The sequence below is a fragment of the Aquarana catesbeiana genome, linkage group LG07 (assembly GCF_042186555.1).
Source record: "Aquarana catesbeiana isolate 2022-GZ linkage group LG07, ASM4218655v1, whole genome shotgun sequence".
NCBI lineage: Eukaryota > Metazoa > Chordata > Amphibia > Anura > Ranidae > Aquarana > Aquarana catesbeiana.
In genome coordinates, this window is record NC_133330.1 from 164273405 (window position 1) to 164288659 (window position 15255).

Consider the following 15255-nt stretch of genomic DNA (forward strand, 5'->3'; position numbering starts at 1 on the left):
CTCCAATTAATGAAACATCATTTTGATGTCTTTTGACATAGCACTTCTCTCCTGTAAGCGGAAGATCCGTGTACCCCCATTAGCCCTCCTTATTCTCCCAACCATATTATGTGGGAGTGTGACGAAGGCACTTATTCCCCTGAGAGAGATATTTATTCTCTTTCACGGGTAAATTGTGATTACTTGCAAAAAATAATTTATACAATGTATCATCTAATCTCATATGTTTTTTGTTTACTCTTTACTCCAGAATTCACTGGTTTCTTTTCTATCTATTCATCTCTTCAGTCCACACAGGTTGATCTGCGCAGTCAGCTCTGCATAACAAAAAGTAAGTCAAAACTATTTGATCTGTTGCCATGGCACCACTGAATATACTTTCCCTGAATGTTCAGGGAATAAATGTCCCTCAAAAAAGGACCAAAGCCTTCCGTACTTTCCATAACAAGAAGGCTCACATAGTATGTCTCCAAGAAACACACTTCACCAAAGATTCTACTCCAAAATATATTTCTCCTTTTTATCAACAAATTTACACGGCTTCTGCCTGTACCAAGCAAAGGGGAACTCTAATTGCATTTCACCGAACCACACCATTCACCTTATCATCAGAAATTAAAGACCCAGAAGGTAGATACCTGATACTCATGGGTTATATAATGGATACAGCAATCACAGTGATTTCCTACTACGCTCCTAACAAACAACCTACACCATTCCTCTCACATATATTACAAGTGATTAATACACACAAAATAGGAACAGTGATAATGTGTGGGGATTCGAACCAGGTCCTCCTCCCATTTCTAGATAAATCACCTTTTACACCATCCAAAATAACCTCTAGATTACCTTTTTCTCAACTTCTTTCCAAATACAATCTGGTAGATTCGTGGAGAGAAAGTAACCCAATGAAAAAGAAATTCACTTATTTCTCGCACCCTCATCAAACCTTCACCAGAATAGATCATATTTTTCTAACAATAGGAATGATACCAGAAATTATTGCATCAGATATAATTCCGATTCCGTGGTCTGACCATAATGCAGTATACACTACTATAGCCTCAGCCATACCAAAAGCGCATGACCCAACGTGGTACTTACCGGACATAATGCTCAAACACCCACTACATCAGATGGCCATTGAACAAGCTTTAAAGGAATACATATCAATTAATAATACAACAGACATCTCCCCAATAACACTGTGGGAAGCTCATAAGCCTGTCTTGCGTGGTACAATACAAAGACAAATGGCACTATTTAAACGGGAACGCAAAAATCTAGCAAAAAAACTAGAACTTAATTTTAATGCAGCCTACATATCATTTCAAGATAATCCATCTCAGAGTACAAAATCTCATCTGGAAAAACCTAGATTGGAATACGATCTATTTCTCACTGAGTCAGTTGATAAATCCCTCAAACGCTCCAAACACAATGTCTACATGAATACAAACAAACCAGGTACATATTTGGCTCGGGCATTAAATTCAACTAACAAATCTTTCAAACCAATACGTTTGAAATTATCAAAAAATGTTTACACTTGTAATCCAGTTAAAATAGTCCATAAATTTCACTCACATCTCTATACAAGACAAACAATGAATTTAATCCTACAGAGGCTGAATCCTTCTTCTCAAAAATAACCTTACCTGAGTTATCTCAGAATCAAAAAAGCAGTTTGGATGAGCTTATAACTATAGATGAAGTTGCTAAAGCCATAAAAGACCTAAAACTTAACAAGAGACCAGGCCCAGACGGCTACTCGGCTTTATACTATAAAACATTCTCAGAAATACTCTCTCCCATTCTCACTGAAACTTTTAACAAACTTCTAGATGGACATTCTTTTCGGCAAGAAACACTAACGGCAATTGTTTGTATGATCCCAAAACCCTTTCTGATGATACTTCCTGTGTGAATTATCAGCCTATCTCTCTGTTAAACCTCGATATTAAATTATTAGCAAAAATAATAGCAAAACGCCTCAATAGCATTATAGGAAAATTAATACATAGAGATCAAGTAGGCTTCATGCCAAATAGACAGGCAGGCGATAATATACGCAGGGCAGTGTTATTGGCACATATTGCTAAAAAACGGAAAATCCCTTTATGTTTTCTATCTCTCGATATTAAGAGGGCATTTGACACAGTATCCTGGCAATATATGCAATATTCATTACAAAAATGGGGTTTTGGACCCCACTTTTTAACATGGATCAAAGCATTATATAATAAACCCAAAGCCTATATAAAATATGCTGGATACAAATCTGAAGCCTTTAATATCGAAAGAGGTACCCGACAGGGTTGCCCATTATCTCCCTTATTATTTGCCCTTATACTCGAACCCATGGCCCAATACATCAGAACAAATCAAACTATAACTGGCATTGAAGTAGGAGGTATTACACACAAATTATGTATATTTGCAGACAATATATTACTTTTTCTATCATCACCACAGGTCTCTGGTCCTAACTTAATACAAGCTCTTGATGGATTTGCAGCCCTATCCGGCCTTATGATTAATCCTAAGAAATGCCTAGTGCTTAATATTTCACTCACTAACATGGAATTGATCCCGGCTAGGGCTGCACTCCCATTCACATGGGCAGAAAAATCAATCCCATATCTTGGAATTCATTTAACAGCATCTCATTCTGACTTATTCTCAACCAATTATCCTCCTGTATTAAGACAGATCACAAATCTAATAAAACAATGGTCGCAACTTTATGCTGGATAGGGAAGATTAATGCAATCAAAATGACTATTCTACCCAAATTGCTTTATCTATTCAGAGTCCTCCCTATTCCAATTCCTTCCTATTTTTTGAGAATAGTACAAAAAAGAGCAACTTCGTTTATATGGGGCTCTTCTAAACCACGTATACCTATACACACACTACATCTTCCCAAAAATAAAGGAGGCCTGGGATACCCTAATTTTACTAACTACTACAGAGCAGCACATTTGGCCAGTCTGTCCAAATACCATGCAAAACAGGAAGTCCCATTATGGGTATTTATAGAGGCTTCAGAAAATGACCCTCTATTAATATCAAATTTATTATGGCTTGATCCTAAAGACCGCTTTAAAATTCATAATCCCATTACTAAACACTTCTTATCTCTCTGGGATAAACTAAAAACCAAATATCAGTTACAATCTCCACACAATCCTCTCCTTTCTTTTATCAGAAATCCGGCCTTTTATCCGGCATGGATCTACCCAAATTCTTTTAAAGCTTGGACAACATCAGGCATTCAGACACTAAATGACTTCATAGCATCTAAATCATTCCTTTCATTCCCATCGCTTAGAGAAAAATATGATCTACCAAACTCTGAGATATTTAGATATCTCCAAATCAAAAATTTTTATACACCATTCCTAAAGGGGGATACACCATTATCCCAATTATCCATTTTTGAATCAATCTGTACAAAAGATCCATTTGCTAAAGGTACAATTTCATCACTTTATAATCAATTATATGGAGTAGCAAATCTTAATAGACCCTCTTACGTTCAGAGGTGGGAGGAGGACCTGGGACGAACTTTAGAAGACATGGACTGGTCTAACATATGGCTCACATCTAAGTCATCTTCACCCAACATCTTAGCACTGGAGACAAATTATAAAGTCCTAACTCGCTGGTACCTTGTACCCGCTAGAGTGGCAAAATATTCACCTAATACCTCAGCTCTTTGTTTTCGAGGATGCCCAGAAATAGGCACATATTTACACATATGGTGGACGTGCCCAGTAATCCAAACCTTCTGGAAGGAAGTCTTCGTGATTGCATCTAAAATATTTAAAAAAATAATACAACCAGATCCATATTTAACTTTACTTAATCTAAAACCGGAATGGTTAACACTCTCTCAATTCAAACTTATGATCCAACTAATAACGGCTGCAAAACAAACAGTGGCCAAGGCATGGAAATCTCCTACATTGGTACTAGCAGAAACAATTCACAGAATGAATAATACAATGTCCCATGCTAAGATGGTAGCCATCGATCAAAATCAAATTCCAAAATTTGAAAAACTTTGGCATCCTTGGATAAAACAACAGTTCCTGTCAAACTTCAATGACTCTGTCCTGTTGCCATGGTAACAGATTAAATGACTTACAGAGACACCCATTCTAAGGCTTCAAAGAGAACTAAAAAGAATAATAAACTGACGAGCGGGACAACCTTGTGGACCATACCTCTACCTTTCAACCCTTTTTCTTCTGTCTCTTTCCTTTTCTCCACCTTACGATTAAAGCTCATTATCAGAATTTATTTGACCTATATACACTCTACTTGTAAACAATATGTATAGTAGGTATAAATCATTTAAATACCTACAAAAGTAACTAAGGAAATGATCTGCAGCTATTCTGTGGCTATCTATGCCCGGAAGTGGGTGCAGATACCTATATTAGACAGGTATCTGCACCCCCCTCCCCCCTGAAAGGTGCCAATTGTGGCACCGGAGGGGGGGAGGAATCCAACGAGCGGAAGTTCCACTTTAGGGTGGAGCTCCGCTTTAAGTATGGACTCTAATTAACAAAAACACGCAACTGTGCAATAAAAAAAAACTAAACAAATACTAAACAAAATCAATAAAAATAAAAAATACAAAAACTGTAAACGTGAGACTGCAAACACCGTAGAAGATATCCATATCTAGTAAGAATTAACTTACTAAGAATTAACTATAACATCTTGTTCCACCGTCCCATCACTAGTAGCTCCAGGTTTTAATTATCTTTTTTAGAATTAACCATGCAATCACACACACAAAAAAATACCTATCAAGAAATTAGCCAGAATAGAACGCCAATCATTTTAAAAAGTATTAGAAAAAGAGGATCTAGAAAAAAAAAGCAATAAGAGAAGTAAAAAAAGCAAAATGGTTTAACATATCCATTAATGCTAATACTTCTCCAAATGGAAAGCTTTTAAATTATTTACTGAATTAAAGTGTATCTATAGTCAAAACATTCTTGATTTTTTTCCCTAATATGAACAGTCCTGTGCAAAATGCAAGAAATCTTTTTGTGCAAAAATCCTTGGTGCATAACTCTACCAGATGTGCATGATCCAATCTCTTAAAGTGATTGTAAAGTATTTTTTTTTAAATAACAAACATGTTATACTTATCCTTGAGCCTCCTCTTCTCCATGTGCCACTGATAGGAAGACTGTCAGAAACCATGAATCAGACTGAGACAGAAGTACAGTTAAATCACACTTGTTTAATAATAATAAAAAAGGTAAACAGAGTAAACGTAGTCAAAACATAGCCAGAGGTCAGAAACCGGAATGGATAGTCAGACAAGCCAAAATGTCAGTGAGCCAGAGATGAGCATAGTAGAACAGCAAGCAGGATCTGAACCCAGAAGGAATGTCAGCCAAGCAAGTCTTTAACAGGAACACAGGAGAGCATCTCTAGAGGTGCGACCAAGGCGAAGGCAGAGATCATCTTGACTGGATGGCTTAAGTAGGCAGGACTGACGAGCAGGATATCATCAACAGGTGAGTCACTGTGGAGAGATAGGAGCTGGCAATTTGACAACAGCTGAGCAGTCAGCTTTGAGTAGGAAGGGCTGAGCCCAGCCCTGACAAAGCCATTTCCAATGGTGGTTCACTTGCAGGCTCAATTCCCAGTCATCCTGTGTGTGTCTATTGACACACCGTGCGGCTCAGCCCCCCACCCTCCGTCATTACTGGATTTGATTGACAGCAGCAGAAGACAATGGCTCCTGCTGCTCTCACTGAGTTCAATGAGGAGGGAAAGAGAGAGTAACACAGCTGCTCTCTCTGTTCCATTAAGGTAAAAAACCTTCAGCCTTTACAACCGCTTAACCCCTAGGCACCAACCGCACCCAAATATACGGCCTCTCAGAGCCTGGGCCTTGGCGCCGAGGGGCCGCATATTTGCGTGCATTAGCGCCAATACAGCTGTGCCGAGAGCACCCGACAGAGTGACCGGCAGCTCACAAAAAGCTCCCAAGCGTGTCTTACGAATCACGGCGGTCACATGGTCATAAGCCCCGCCTCCAAAAAATGCCAAACCCCTTAAAGGGCTGGCAGGAGCCAGCGCCAGGGGGTTAAACATAAAATAATGTGCAAATACAAACAATAATGTGCAGATTACAAAAAATCTTTGTGCAAGAAAGAGGAAAACATTCCATTTATTAACCACTTGACCTCCGGAAGGTTCTTCCCCCTTCATGACCAGAGCATTTTTTGCTATTCAACACTGTGTTACTTTAATTGGCAAACACAAATATAGCTCTCTTTTGGTGGCATTTGATCACCACTGGGTTTTATTTTTTTGCGATATAAAAAAAAGACCGAAAATTTTGAAAACAACCTTAACATTTTCTACTTTCTGTTATAAAAAATATCCAATGAAATTAAATTTTGTCATGTCATTTATCTTTGGTAAAAAAAAAATCCCACTTAATTTATATTGATTGGTGTGCGTGATAGTTATAACGTCTATAAATTATGGTATTTATACTGGAATTTACGCAGCTTTTACTTTCTGACTGCCTGTCACATTTCTTGAGGTGCTAAAATGCCAGGGCAGTACAAACACCCTCTAAATGACCCCTTTTTGGAAAGTAGACACCTCAAGGTATTTGCTGGAAGACATGTTAAGTGCATAGAAGTTACAATTTTTTGCCACAAGTTTTTTGGAAAATGTTTTTTTACACAAAGTTGTCAGTTTAATGAGATATTTCTCACACAATCAATGGGTTTATGTAGAATTACATCCCAAAACACATTTGGGAGCCTGGCCGCTTATGGGTGCCAACAACCAATGATCACCTTCAGGCTTTCAAAGGGCATAGTTCCTTCACTTCATTTCCTGACTACCTATAACAGTTTTGGAGGCCCTGAAATGCCAGGATAGTACAAACATCTCCCCCAAATGACCTCTTTTTGGAAAGTACACTCCAAGGTATTTGCTAAGCGGCATGTTGAGTGCATGGAAGATTTTATTTTTTGTTACAAGTTTTTGAAATATGTTTTTTTCTTTTTTACACAACATTGTTATTTTAATGAAATATTTCCCACACATGCCATGGGTATATGTGGAATTACACCCCAAAACACATTGTAATACTTCTCCCTAGTATGGGGAAACCACATGTGAGAAACTTTTTGGTAGCCTAGCCAGGCTTTCAAAGGGCATATTTCCTTATGTTGCTTCCTACCTATCACAATTTTGGATGCCCTGAATTGCCAGAATAGTACAAACACCCTCTCAAATTACCCCTTTTTGGAAAGTAGACACCCCAGGGCATTTGATAAGAGGCATAGAGAGTATTTTTTTGTCACAAGGTTTTCAAAGATGAAAAAAGAAAATAAAAGAAATACATTTCGATCAATGTGGATGAAGATATTTTGATCAGAAAAAAGTTTAAAAAAATAATATACCGAAACATAGGAGCTACCACCCACTGACCATCCCACACTTCTAATGCTTGGGCATACAAAAATAAAGAACCTAACAAATTCCTTTATTCACATCGATCAATGTGGATGAAGAAATCTCTGCCAGCAAAAGTGTATGGTATGCTCACCATAAGAATCTACTGCCCTGCATCTGCACACTTCTATGTTGGGCATTAGGCATGAGCTTCGAGTTTGAGACGAATGTACCTTCGACTCGAACATCGGGTGTTCGCCCGTTCGCTGAACAGCGAATTTTATGGGGCGTTGGCAGCAAATTCAAGCGCCCCATAATGCACTGCAAGACCGCAATGCATTGCTGTATGATGATTGGCCAAAGCATACACCTTTAGAATACAACAGTGCTGCGCAATTCATAAATGTCCCTAATGTTATATAAAAAATAAGAGTCCCAGAATAGGTGCATGTGGCAATAGCTCAAATCTCCAATAGGTGTGGTGAAAAACACACACTGAATATCCAGTGACAGTGATCCCTACACCACATGAAAAAGATGGCCTCTCAGCTCATCGATTCGACCTGAAACAGGTCACATAACAATAAACAGATCACATAACAATAAATAGGAACTTGCCTCGCGCTGATGAATTCCCGCCTACGGACGTAGCGCATACGGGGAGTCAGGAGTCATGTATGACGTCACCCACGGCCATCTTGCTGGTTTTGTTTACACCATTCGTTCATGTGCCAGCACTCGGTTCTGAGTGCGGCCGAATGTAAGTGTGTTTCTTTACTTTTTATTAATAAATCATTCAAACAGTGAGCACTAGATCGTTTTCTTCTGCTTTATTTATATGATTGAATTTATTGAGTGTGGATTCGAGGACGGTATCCAGAGTGGGGATCCTTCTGTCTGGTGATATGTTTATTGTTATGTGACCTGTTTCAGGTCGAATCGATGAGGTGAGAGGCCATCTTTTTCCTGTGGTGGAGGGATCACTGTCACTGGATATTCAGTGTGTGTTTTTCACCGCACCTATTGGAGATTTGAGCTGTTGCCACATGCACCTATTGTGGGACTCTCATTTTTTATATAACATTATGGACATTTATGAATTGCGCAGCCCTGTTGTATTTTAAATATGTATTTGAGGTATTTTGTTTGAGTTAAACCTTGAGTGTCAGCTTGCAGTTCGCTTCTAACTTTTTGTTTTTATGTGTCAGCGCTGAATATCCTTTTTACATTTTCCAAAGCATACACCTAACTTGCATGCTTTGGCCAATCACAGCACGCTCCTCAGCGGGTGCCTTTGGGCAATCATGGTTCAGGGGGACTAAGTCCACGCCCCACACTATATAAGGCTGCTTACACAGCGCCCGTATAGTGTGTTATAATGGACGGAGATATATATTTTTATATATATATATATATATATATATATATATATATATACATACTCTGCATTCAGTGTAGCCTATATATAGTAACTGTGAGGGGTTAGAGTAACTGTGAGGGGTTACCGTGTTCTGCCACCACCAACACCTAAGGCCCAATTTTTCAGCAGAGTATATAGTGCAGTCCATATAGTATATATACTGCAGTTCAGAGTATATAGTGCACTCAGTGTAGTATATATAATACAGTGCAGGGATAGTGCAGTGTACAATATATAATATAGTGTATTGAAGTGGTTAAGGGGAGCCCTATGACAGAATTAAGAAAAAAAAACGGCATGGGTTCCCCCCGTCCATACCAGGCCCTTTGGGTCTAGTATGGATTTTGGGGGGGACCCCCACGCCATTTAAAAAAAAAATAGCCGTGGAGTTCACCTTAATATCCATACCAGACCCGAAGGGCCTGGCATAGACTGGGGGGGGGGGAACCCACGCTGTTTTTTTAAATGATTTTTTAATGTATATTGCCAGGATCTTACAATACATTACAGCCGTGAGCAATTTTAAATGAAATTTTTTCCTTTAGAAATGTAACTTTGCTGTGGTCCTTTTCTAAACATGGGAAAAATGCGCTACTTTACAGGCAGACTAAGGCTCCATTCACACTAGCGCGTTTTTTGATGCATTTTGCATTTTGCAGAAATGCACGGGAATTTTTTAACATGGGTTCCTATGGAACATGTTCACATCAATGCTTTTTTGTTTCTCTGCATTTTTGGAAAGGGTCAGGGACTTTTTTTCATGCAAAATGCAGCGTTTTGCATGTGATAGAATTCAATGGACAAGCATCAAAAACGCAAGTGCACCGTTTTTGCAGCGTTTTTGATGCGTTTTTGGTGCGTTTTTGATGCGTTTTTGCCTTTTTTTTATTTATTTATTTATTTATTTTATTTTTTTTTTTTTTTTAAGACTGTAAAAAAAACTGTAAAAAAAAAAAACGCAAAACGCAAATCGCGGCAAAAACGCGGCAAAAACGCTGCTCAAAAACGTGGCAAGCATGAAAAAAAAACCTCCAAAAACGCCCAAAAGCAACATGCATAGGTGTGAATCGAGCCTAAGGGGACCTCCCAGGCACAATATTTAAAGGTATATTTCATGTTTATTTTTTCACTTTAAGCATTCTTAAATTCACTGCTCCTGAATAAAAACCTTTTTTTGCACTGATACATGTCCCATGGGGCAGTATCCAGGTCCCCAAACACTTTTTATGGCAATAACTTGCATATAAGCCTTTAAAATTAGCACTTTTCACGTTCATGTCCAATAGATTTTGAGGCTCTATTCACACTAATGCATTTTGCAGTTTGCAGAATTCCATGGGAATTTTTTAACATGGGTTCCTGTGGAACATGTTCACATCAATGCATTTTTGTGCCTCTTTCGGAAAGGGTCGGGGACTTTTTTTCATGCAAAATGCAGCGTTTTGCATGTAATAGAATTCAATGGACCCACATCCAAAAACGAGTAGTACCGTGTTTTTACCATGTTTTTACTGCATTTTTGCCGCGTTTTGCATTTTTTTCTTTCTTTTTTTTTTTAACACTGTATACAGTATAAAAAAAAACTGTAAAAAAAAAAAAAAAAACGCAATAAAAACGCGGCAAAACCGCACATTCAAAAACGCAGCAAGCACCACAAAAAGCACTGCAGAAACGCTCAAAAGCAACATGCATAGATTTTAATCGAGCCTAACAGTGTTTACATGTTCGCACACATTTTTTGTCTGTTCGCAAGTTCTGGTGCGAACCAAATAGGGGGTATTCGGCTCATCCCTATTGGGCATACATGTAACATCCTTTTTTTCTAAAAAACAAAAGGAACCTAGCAGATTCCTCCATTCACACCAATCAATGTGGATAAACAAATCGCTGCTATAAAAAAAAAAAATGAAAAAATGATATCCAAAAGCATAGGAGCGATCTGCCCACTGACCATCCCAGGACCCTCATGCTTGGGCATATATACCTTTTTTTAACTGCGGATGAGAAATCTCCTCCTGCAGTGCTGCAATCAATGATGTATGTTTTCTGAGAGCAGCACCCTGACTAGCATTCCTGCAAAACAAACAATGGTTAAAAATAAAATACAGTAACAATGTAACATTAAATCAATAAAACACAACCTATTTTTTTACTGTTTTTTTTTTTTTTAACTTTTTATTATTTATTTTTTTTTTTTAACGATTTTAATGTTTTTGTAATTTTACTTTTTAAAGCAATAGCCTTGCAGCCTTTGATTTTAGGATCACTACCTAGCATCTTTCGAGATCCTTGTGTGTCAATTGTGTACCCTAGACTGTGCCCTGCTGTACCCTAAACTAATACTCCACTAGTGTGTGGTAGCGGCGGAAGCAGTTCTTGATGCAGAGACCAGGTTGGCCAGGACAGGAGGGACCAAAACAAGTCTGATGCCAGGCCTGATCTTGCTAACACTGCAGTTTTGTGTACAATGTATGTAATGTATAATCATACTGACACAGGGGGGTGACAACTGCTAAACACAAAGTGCTGGCAGCGAACAGGGCTGATCCTGTGAACACTGCATTTTTGGGGACACTCGTATTTTTCTGATCTGATCAAAGATATATCAATATAAAAGCAGTGAGCGATCCACAACTGGTTAAAACACATTAAAAGCAAAGCTGTAATATTAGTGCTGGGATAGCACTGCCAAATGTAAGTGGATTGGTTTTATTTGCACCTCCCCTGCCACGCCCCTTTAAAGGAGAATTATACAAAAAATGATTAGGTAAACCCACAGGTGCTTTTTTTTTAACACTACTTATCCTTTATATTGCGTTTTGAAATCTACAAATGCATACATTTAGAAATTGGATGAAAGGTTTAGCACTGGGAAACACTTTTTGAAAGAAAATGAATGCATTATATATACAACTATATAGATCAAACCAAAATGAGGGACAAATGAGGAGGAAAGAGGGACAGCGGGACTTTGTTCCAAATCGGGGACAGTCCTTCTAAATCAGCCACGGTTGGGAGCTATGTATATGGGGAAATTATGGCTTTTGAGATCTGGATATTCACAAGCGAGTTTGACCCATAAATCTTAGGAATCTTGTTTTTTTGTGAGTTCTCTGAAAAGTAGGGATAGATTCACATAAGCTTGATTGAGGGTGGCACACTGTGAAGTTGTTGAAGGTTGCACCTGTGATCTCAAAAGCAAGAATAACTTGCCACAAATTTGTGGCAGTGTTGAATTGTAAATCTTGTTAACTTACTGCACATTTTCACTGACTGGCAAGTTGTGCACTTGCAGAGCACTTGCAGCAGAAGTTCTAGTTGACATTTTTCCAAATTCAGTCACAGTGACCCCTGTGGTGGGATGACTATTGCACAACATACCTGAACCAAAATTTGCAGCAGACTTCAAAATGTTTGCAAAGAAAGTTGATCTGGAGTCATGCAATGCTTGCTGCAATTGTGCAACAAACTTGTGAAGCCTGGTAAGTCTAGCAAGTCATTTTCAAACTTGCAGCTCAATTGCTTGTTACCTAGGATATGATTGAAGATTGTCCAGAATAGCATGTAACACTGCATTGACTGTGTATGCATAGTTTCCGGCAAGGTTTTGAACTAAGGACATTTGCACAAATACATTTTTTGTATTTTGCAGATTAAAATATGTTAAGGGATTGTTACATGCACAACTTTCGGCAGAGTTTTGCACCAAGGATTTTTGCACAAAAAGATTTCTTGTATTTTGCACAGGATTATTTGTATTTGCACATTATTAAATGTATGCATATAAGATGTTTTAGGAAGCTTTAGAAGCCCAGGCACTTGTATTATAGCACTTTGGTTTAAATGGATAGTGCACATTATAATTCTTATGTATTATTAACTTAATATGTTTAAAACTAAGTCCTGAAGTCCTGATAGCGTGTAAAGGTTTTGGTGGGATAAAACCTCCAGTTCTAGGTCCATGTTTTACATGTTAGCCAAACCTCACCAGTGAGCTTACTGAGGTTCAATGGGGTTGATAAACTAAAGGCAAATAGACTGTGAACTTTACAAGTGCAGTTACTCCAGAGCTTAGTAAATAGAAGGAAGCTCTGCTGACTTTCAGGCTCCAATCACATGCAAGCAAAAATGCTGTTTTTATATTTCCCTTGCATGTGATTGGGTATTCTTTGCTTCCACTAATTTACTAAGTTCTGGAGCAACTGAAATTGCAGGGTACAACTGTACTTACAAAGTGCACAGTCTATTTGCTTTTTGCTAATCAACCCCAATCTCTCTCTCTATCTGCTATGTGACAGCCCACTGAATGTAAAAAGGTGCATGCACTGTTTTTTTTTTTTTTTTTGGAGGGGGGGGGGGGGGGGGAGTCCATTAGGGGAATCCTGTAGGTCAGGGAGTTACTTAACATTAGTTAGTGGCTAGGATGAGCAAATGTGTTGTTTGTTTTATGTTATGGATTTGCTAAATGGTTTATCGTTATTGCATTTGCCACTGAATAAGACATGTTAGTAAGAACTTAGGCTCCATTCACACTAGTGTGTTTTTTGATGCATTTTGCATTTTGCAGAAATGCATGGGAATTTTTTAACATGGGTTCCTATGGAACATGTTCACATCAATACCTTTTTGTACCTCTGCATTTTTGGAAAGGGTCAGGGACTTTTTTTCATGCAAAATGCAGCGTTTTGCATGTAATAGAATTCAATGGACCAGCATCAAAAACGCAAGTGCAGCGTTTTTGCAGCGTTTTTGCAGAATGCAAAATGCATCAAAAAACGCGCTATTGTGAATGGAGGGAAAAAGCAATTAGCTGATTAATTAATTGTTATTTCAAGTTTCAGTAAATCTTTGATACTCATTTTTTTTTTAAACAAGTTATAGAATAAGGCTGGATTCACACCTATGCATTCCTAGTCCATCTACCGTGGTTTCCTATGGAATACGTTCTATTGTGCAAATCTACAAAATGCAAAAAGCACTAAAAATGCATAGGTGTGAATCCAGCCTAACAAGAGTAATTGAGTTGCAAGTGAAACACATTAAATTAAGAACTGATGATATCTAATATCAGATAATAGATTCTCCTGTATTCTCTTGTAGCTGTACAATGTCCACATTTGGTAACTGAACCACCAACGTATATGAACTGTTCCCATTCTTGGGGAAATTTCAGTTTTCAATCTCAATGTCACTTTGAATGTCTTGATGGATTTTTCCTTAATGGAACTGACAACATGCAGTGTCTTTCTACTGGAAACTGGAGTGAAGCACCTCCACATTGTTCAGGTACAGAAATTAAGTGGAACAGAGTACAGAAATTAAGTATAATGTGTTTTCATTGAGCATATATTTTTGAGTTACTAATTTGTCTTTGCCTTACAGTATTTTGTGTGACTTTTACATAAAGTATTTTCAATCTTCCTTTTCCTTTTTTAATATATTAATTATAGAAATGTGTTTATTAGTCACTAGGTAGAAGAGTTATATGTATCAATTACTGCATATTTCTTTTGACAACTGCCAACATAAGAGATTAGACACACTGGGAGCATTGCTTTCAATGAGCCAGCTGATTCAAAGACTTTCAGTATAACTAGGAGTGGAAAGCATAATCATTATATGGTACTGTAAATCAGGATTTAGAGCTCCATTTGTAATGAACAAATATGTTTGTCCCCATGAACATAATCACTTATAAACTAAACATAGAAACTTTTTTTGAAATGAACACACATTATATCAAATTGATCTTGTTAATATTTATGTCTTTAAAATCAATGAAAGTACTCTTTATTCCCTGTAAATCACAGGGCATTGTAAACGGGATACAATCACAAAAAATGTGCAAAAGTCCAAGCGATTAATTCCTAAACAAAGCACTGTACATAAGAACTTGGCAATATATAGAATAAGCATAATATGTTTATGGCACAATGAGATGACATATTAGTAATAAATAAATGTGTCAATAAGGATTTTATTTCTCGTAATCCACGTTTGAATTTATCTTTAATTCTGTAAACCCATTTAAAAATAAAAAAGGCAATCTATTGATATTTAATAAAGCACAGTAGTTATAGAACTGATAATAAAACTCTAATACAGGGGTGTCCAACCTTTTTACCTTCCTGGGACACATTATAAGAGGAATTGTCTTGGGTCACACATAAAATACACTAACAATAAGGATAGCTGATGGGCAGAAAAAGTCAGGCACATCACAAATTCATTTTTTTGTAATATTTTTTAATATAAAAGTAAAACAGGGCAACATAAAACTAGTGAGATATTTGACACTGTTTTGATAAACTGACACATCAGTATCTAGTTCAGTGGATGTAGTAGCAATTCTCAATGAATTCTCAAGCTGCTCATCAGGT

At 37.6% G+C, this 15255-nt stretch overlaps 1 protein-coding gene across 2 annotated transcripts in view; it reads left to right on the plus strand.

Moving 5' to 3' along the window:
* SELL (selectin L) overlaps positions 1-15255 on the plus strand; it is a 354075-nt gene that overhangs the window by 155628 nt on the left and 183192 nt on the right. For both annotated transcript variants that reach the window (XM_073592840.1, XM_073592841.1), the window contains exon 6: positions 13976-14161. In XM_073592840.1, the coding sequence (XP_073448941.1) occupies positions 13976-14161 (186 nt within the window). The remainder of the gene's footprint in view (positions 1-13975; positions 14162-15255) is intronic.